Below are 7767 nucleotides of genomic sequence, written 5' to 3'. Positions count from 1 at the left end.
GCTACCAGTAACTTAAAATATTTTATGATGGGTGCCGAAAAGGGTGCGAGACCAGCACTGATCTAATGCATCTCAAAGTAAATGAAATTATACAAAAGGTGGACAAATGAGAGCGTATTTTAAGGTATGCCAAAAAAGGTTCGAGATTATAACTGATGTAACACAATTCACAGTAGATGGGATTATACAACGAATGGACAAATGAGAGCGTATTTTAAGACTTGCCGGAAAGGGTGCGAGACTAGCACTGATGTAACACAACTAAATGTAAATGGAACTAGACGCTCCATGAGCGCACACTGGGTTGCCTGTGGTACGGGCTACTCAAAAACAGAAGGGACTGAGTTGGGTGGTATGATAGTTAATAGAGGGGAACGGTTTGGAAGCTCGGCAAACATCAAAGAAGTACACAAAGATGCTAAGATTTAGGTTGGAAAGTCCACGACCGTGCACAATCTTTTGTTTTGCGCTCATACACTATGCATGAATTACGAAACCAACACGTTTCTATTGGTTAGTTCCGCAGTATGGAGTAAACAACTATTGTGTTTTGTGCACGGGCAAGGCCAGAAAAGTGAGCAAAAACCTACAAAGAAATTTGTCGGGTTTCATAACCATTCCCCTCTATTACTATAGTGGTATTGAACTGTACCGTTCCAGTAATTTTTTTCAAGTTGGGGGTCATTAAGACCATTTAAGGGGTCACTCAGAAGTCGTGCCAGCAGAGGCCCATTGGCTCACACGTTGATACGACCAAACAGATCTTTTTCTGAGGTTAAAAACCTGACTACCAGTCTATTAATCATTTGTCAGAAAGAAAAAATTCCTGTCATCTTTAGAAAAAAATAGGCACGCATTGCGTACGTGTGGTAGTGCAGTAACATAGCGCTTTATTCCATATTGTCAAATGAGCTGCATTTTGTCTTCCAGGATATTCAAGTTCAATATGTAGCTCTAATAGTACACAATATTGTTTTGGTATTTCATATCATTGTCGCGTCATGGTACAAATCTTAGGTAAATAGCCCCCTGAGAAGACATGTGGTTACTCTAGCAAAGTACTAAACCCAGAAGGATTGAATAAAATAAAGGGAATCGAGAAGCAATGGCTTCCAGGCTGACATGTCGATCATTTCCAAGTTCCCTCACAACTTCTTTTCACCACAAGTTTAAGCGTGCACTCTGAGCATCTGACAGCTTTGTATTTACCCTGTCCAGGCGGGGTTAGTATCTGGATGGGCGACCTAAAATATATACCACTCGGTAACAGAAGAATAGGACCGAAAATTCTATTTTAACGCCCAAAAATGCGAACTAAGCAAGGTACAGATTTTGTTAGCGTGCTTTATGCCAAACAAATATTGAAAAGTAAGTAAATATTGATACACAGTTTTTAGGAAGAGCAGAAGGAAGTTTTCAGGACGGTCGATCGAGAATAAAATATTTTGCCATCAGCGATAAACTTTACGACATGAATACAACATTAATTCTGAACCGCGAATATGAAACGTAACCATCAGCGAAAAACATTTTGCGAGATTTTTGCTACGTTCAAATTTGTTATTGTACTATTGGCTGCACAAGTAAATCGCAAAATCGAAAGTGACATCGAATTCAGCGGGCGGCGTATTTACTCGCGAAACAGTGAAGCATCTGTGTCAAATGATGGCAAGATACCGGGTTTTTGTTTTTGTTAGTTTTCTTTATCTTTCAAGCATTATAAAGTTTGAGGAGAAAGGTGCAAATTCAACACAAAGATCACAATCGCCCAACTCTTGAGGTTGACCATTGTTTCTGCAAAGTCAAACATCTACTCTCCAAGACGAGATTATTTATCACCAGGTAATTCCATCGTTTTGGGAATAGCAGTTACTTTATTATTCATCAGCATCACAATTTTTTGCCCATTTTGGGGCTCATTTTGTTGCAACTCAAGCTCGCTTCCAACACGGACCTGTTCATTTTCGTGACTTATGTGCTGCTTACAGTGCACTACCACAAAAATCCTCCCATATTACATTTCAACAAACGTATGCAAATTAGTTAAGCTCGAAAATCACACAACATTAAATTCACAAAAGGTGAAAATATCACAAAAATCTTTTCCAGCGAAAAATGTGTTGAAACAAACAACATATTTGCTGTTAGAGGCAAAAAACCCTTCCTGTTTCAATTGCGTGCGTACAAACAACACACACACTATCGGTGTCACAAAGCAATTAACTAAATTTCTGACAGTTCACATCAAAACCTTTTTCGAAAGAACCTTTACCGTAAATAATAAAGCACAAAAGAGACAACAAGCTTTCATTCAAATAATTTTTCACTGTCACATTTCCATTTAGCGTTGATTTTATTCGGCAGTGGCAGCCTGAGACAATAGAGCGAGTTTCAATCGAGTGTCGTAAAACCAAAACCAAAGTAATTACTTTGGCCAATCAAAAAGTACGGAGACAATCCAATAAACCAATCAAAACTCGAAGTAATTACACGTAGCCAACTCAAAGCGCGGGAAAATGTGCACGCGCGAGGCACGATTGGTTTTTGTTTCACTTCTGATTGGTTGAAAAAGTGGCGCGAGAACTTTGAACCAATCACTGAGTAAAGTAATGCAAAACCAAAGCAATTCGCTAATTACTTTCGACACTCAATTGAAAACCTCTCTAAGAGTAATATCTTAATTTATATAGCGCTAAAATTATACAATACTCTAAGTAATTCATACAATATGAGCGGCAGATCTTACAGTAAGTCCTCGAACTCGGTTAGTAAGAGGTATTTACAGCTTATAGAACGTGCTGGAGAAGAACTGAACGAGATGTTCACAAAGCCAACGACGCGAAAACCTGGGTATAATTTATATTAGAGATTATATCCTGAAAAAATAAGGGCGCTTTCCATTAGTCAGAACTAGCCGGTCAGACTATACCATACCATTACCGTACCGTTTGTAAAGAGAATTCCTCTATCAATCAGAAATGTCCAGCTAAATCCGTTTCTTTCTACACAGTATGCATGACAGTGATGGGTTTTTAGCGAAAACTCTCGAAAGAAGCCTGTTTCATTTTCCAAATGCCCGGTCCGGCTGGCGAGTTCTAACTTTTGGCATGCGCCCTAAGGTTTGAATTTCTACAGAAGTCAAGTAAATGTCATTTAATTTCCAAGGGTTATTGCAGATCACTGTGGATGCCTTCCATAATAATAATAATAATAATAATAATAATAATAATAATAATAATAATAATAATAATAATAATAATAATAATAATAATAATAATAATAATAATAATAATAATAATAATAAGCCGATCTTTTAAAATGTTTTCAAGGCAACAAAAAGCAAAATGATTGTGAGGTTTGACGACTTAAATCCTCTCCGTTCTTGAGATACAGAGGAAATTGTGACACCCGAAAGTGGCCCGTAAAGTTTCGGGACTTTCGAGAAACGGGCCCCAGACGTCATTTCCTTTCACGGTGACGTCCCTTGGCCTTGTGATGGCGATGCGAACGACATGCTGGCCGTTATGCTGAGAGGGGAGGAAACCACGTCCTCCACAACATAGCGAATTAAAGAGCTACAATCATAGACAAAAGTAGTTAGGAAGGTTATGTAAATGAATCGCACCAGCTGTATTTCAACCCGCTTCTTTTAAAGCGCAAAAGAAATAGTTTCACCTTCTCTTATATAGCCCCCTCCCTCCCTATTCAACTTGCAAGTTAACACAACAATTTCCCGCTTAATCTGCGATCAGGCGTACTTTTCCTTTGACAGGGTGCGAAAAGGTACTTATTAGCGCCCTGTCTCAAGAAAAGTACGCTTGATCGCAGGCTATTTCCCACTAAAACCGTTCAGTTTTGCACAACATTGAATCGGGGGGGGGGGGGGGGGGGGGTAGAGAGAGAAGCAAAGAAGAATCCGTCAAAAGTGCTAACTTCCCAACGGTTTTGTCTATGATAGTAGCTCTTTTTTTGGGATCCCGACAAGTTTTATTTCCCGGTATTCCCAGAACTTAAATGAAGAAGACCGGGAACGCATAGTAGTGAGAGTCCTCGAAACTAATGCTGAATATTAAGTGAAACTAAGTAAAGGAAGGATTGTCAGAATAGTATTTCAAATTAAAATGTTCCCTAGAGCTCTTTTCCGGCCGTTTGCATTTTATGGAGGACTTGTCATTATTACGAAGGAATCCTAGGAAATCATTTACCTATTTTTAAAATTATTTTGAGCTTAGCTTACAAATGAATGAATTGTGAACATTTGGTCTACTTTAAGTATTTAAGCTTGCCTTATTTGTATCCTGTAAATACTTTTTGTTATCTTTGCCTCCCTTTGTATTCCAAATTATTTGTAAGTAGGTCCACATCAGCCTTTTGCCTCATTTTTAACCTACTCGAATAAGGTATATTGCGTTGTTTTCCTTAACTCAACATTTCTCTCCACTTTTCTGCAAAGATCCTTGTACTTTGACTAGTATCCTAATTGGGTTTTCCTTTTAAACAATATCGCGTAAGATCTTTTTGATCTGGTAACCGGTAAATATTTTAGTTCAAAACACTCGATACCGTCGCTTGCAACTACCTGTCCACACGCTTGACAAAAACATGTTCTGCCGGCCAGTCAAAATTAAAGTTTTGACAATCAACCTTCACAGGTTACCGGCCCACTTTGGAACGTTTTGGCGTCACTCTGCAAACACTTCACCGGAAGCAAAGTCAGCAACGGCGTACGGGCATTTTGTCTTTTGCAGTTTTGAACACCTTGCTTGAAATTCCTACCTAGCTTCTTTATTGTAAACACCATGTCTTGCCAAACGGCAAATAAATCAGCTACGATCATTTGCGTATTAAACTGGCGCCAAAGCGTTCCCAAGTGGAAGGGTAAACTTTGAAGTTTGAGTGTCAAAACGTTGAATTTTGATTGGCCGGCAGAACATGTTTCTTTTGTCACGCATGTGGACAAGTAGTTGCAAGTGACTGTAACCAACTGTAAGAAAGATAATTTTCAACAAAAATCTTATTTCATTGCTCTTAGAAAAACATATCTTCTTTTAAAAACACAAAGCTATTCAGTCCAGGGAACGATTTTTTCGAGCCCGTGCACACAAGGTGCTCATTCTAGCTCAGCGTGGTAGTGAGAGAGTACTATTAAAAAGGGTTTTAAAAAGCTCTAAGCGAGCGCTCCTTTTTTCATACTGTCTCATAATTTAATACACGTAATCATTCAAACGAGCGCCATCTTAGATCTATGTAGGACTACCAGGTATCTAGCTTTGTGAAAATACTATCCAGATTTGTATTACATTTTTAATTACCAAATTTTATCTACAACATTGACCACAAAAAGTAAACAGTTGCAATTCCGTATGCAGGGATTCCAGACACTTCGTTCAATTTTTCTCCCCAAACCAAGGCGATAGAAATAGTATCAAAAATTGTTTTAATGTTTCTTCTAGTCATGCTTTAGTCTTTTGACTAATAGGACAGCTCGCTGTTGCAAATGTTTCTCAAATCATGTTCCTTCTTTGTACAAAGCGGCGATTTCGTTCACAGCCCAAAGGTCACGACAACACTGTGCTAATCCGATGACATGCATGAGTGTTGCATAATTTATGCGTCTGTACCCCTTTTAGCATGATACCCTATTCGGCATTTTACATGCCACCGGCTTTGGAACCAAAATGTCTTCCGATTGCGGAAAATCTAAAAGATTTGGAGTTCTAGTTTGTGAAGATTCGGAAAAGTGGGGCGGAACCGATTACATAGGGGAACGTTTCAAATCTCTTCTCGCACGTCAAAAGGAACACGAATGGCTTTGGTACGACGTGTGCGCGGGTGATTTACCATCCGAAGAAGATCTTGGCAAATTCCAAGGCTTTGTAATCTCTGGGAGTCATTACTCTGCGAATGACGACAAAGAGTGGATAAGGCGAACTGAAAAACTTATCGTGTCCCTGTCGAAGAAACCTTTAACATCTGCTCGTTTGGTTGGTGTCTGTTTTGGTCACCAACTGATTGCGAAAGCACTTGGCGCCGTCGTGAGTCGAAATCCCTCTGAAAAATTTGTCCTACAAACTGAAAAAGTAAAGGCCACAAAGGAAAACGTCGTTGTTTCGAAACTTTTCGAGAACGGACCACTGACGGTATTGGAATCACACAGTGAATGTGTGACAGAACTTCCCCAAAATGCTCAGAGCATTGCAACTTCGAACTCGTGTGAACACGAAATGATTTTGTTTACTGAGAATATTCTTGGAATCCAATGGCACACAGAGTGTACCGGAGAAGAATTTGAAGAGAAAATTCTTCCTTCACTGATGAGCAACAAATTGTTGACAGAAGAGGAGGGTGAAATTGTGAGAAAGTCGCTTGGAGTTCCTGTGCACTCAAAAAAAGTGAACAATGTTTTGAGTGAATTTCTGCACCAGTAACCTTGAGAGGATGTTTTTGATGAAGTGATGTCAAATCCCGAGAGAGATACGCTTTTGAAGAATCATTTTCATACCCCTGCTTTTTATTATTTGTACAGGCAAAGCAGAACTGAACTGTTTTTTGAAAGCTTCTAATTTCTTAAATATTTACATCTTTTACATATTTGTCTGATATAGTGGAGATACCCAGCAGCAGTTCCAGAATCCAGCTCTTGTTTTTACGACTGAAGCAGGTTGCTAAGGGAAGGAAAGGATTGGGGGGGGGGGGGGCAGGAAGGGCGCAAAATGACCCCCCCCCTCCCACCTTTTATGAAGCACTTTTTTCCCTGATCCCCACCATAACTAGAGAAAGGCACATGTGCATGTAGTTTTAGTGCAACACCCCTATTCCTCAACAGATTATTGTGTTGTTACTTTTAAAATGCCTATTAAACTCAGTACCTCATTCAAAACATGACCAGTTTCCTTCATGAAAGAGTATGTTCCGAAACAGTGAAGCGGGAAAACACATTCTAGTGATGATGATGATTATGAAAACGATGATGACAATGATAAAGAACAAACAACAATGATTAAATACAGGAGCCTCCCTATGCACTATATCCTTGAATTCAACCTTTGCACGCATCTTTCTATTTTTAGAACTAACCCCTCAGCAGAAGACTCACATTTACATGAATTTGCAGACCTAGTTTTTGCTATTTTTGTCTTTCACAGTAACTTTATTCTGATTGGCCATTCCAAATGGCGCATGCAGTGGCATTCTAAAAATAGGAAAATATGTGCAAAGGTTGACTCATAGGGTTTGTATGGGAGAGGCAAGCTCCTACTCATGGGCTACTGTCAAATTATAATTAGGACAGCAATGTCCAGGTAAAGTCACTTTTTAGGGGCGGTGCCTTGCATGGGACATTAGTCCCGTTGCACCTACCCCTTTTGGGGTTTGCTTCTTTTCTTTTCTTTATTTCTTTTCCTTATCATTATTATCATCTTTTTTTTCCCCTTGTGTTGTATTACAAATTTATATTGTACGTTGCAGGAGGGGTACCCAATAAAGCTGTTCCTTCTATCAATGGAAGGCGATGGTGCGCATTTTACCCCCCTCCCTCTGCCAGGGCTCCCTTTTACAGGTATTTAACAGTATAGCTACACGGATCAGAGGAAATTTGAGGCAGACGAAGTCACCAAGAATCGAACTAGGGACCTCTTGCTCCAAAAGCCAATATTCCAATAATTATTGCAGAGTTATGACTATAAAACATCAGTTGTAGTTATGCTCGGTGAGGTGAACTACTACTTGTCTACAAATCACTGAATGAGCTTGCTCCTAACTACCTTA

At 39.4% G+C, this 7767-nt stretch overlaps 1 protein-coding gene across 1 annotated transcript; it reads left to right on the top strand.

Annotated features, from left to right (window-relative positions):
* The first annotated feature begins 5616 nt into the window (after positions 1-5616).
* On the top strand, positions 5617-6678 carry LOC138025041 (uncharacterized). Its single transcript, XM_068872282.1, has one exon. The coding sequence runs from the start codon at positions 5679-5681 to the stop codon at positions 6426-6428; it is 750 nt and encodes a 249-aa protein (XP_068728383.1). The 5' UTR covers positions 5617-5678; the 3' UTR covers positions 6429-6678.
* The last annotated feature ends 1089 nt before the right edge of the window (positions 6679-7767 follow it).

The sequence above is a fragment of the Montipora capricornis genome, chromosome 11 (genome assembly GCF_036669925.1).
Source record: "Montipora capricornis isolate CH-2021 chromosome 11, ASM3666992v2, whole genome shotgun sequence".
In the NCBI taxonomy this organism is placed as follows: domain Eukaryota; kingdom Metazoa; phylum Cnidaria; class Anthozoa; order Scleractinia; family Acroporidae; genus Montipora; species Montipora capricornis.
This window is presented reverse-complemented; position numbering and strand designations above follow the sequence as displayed.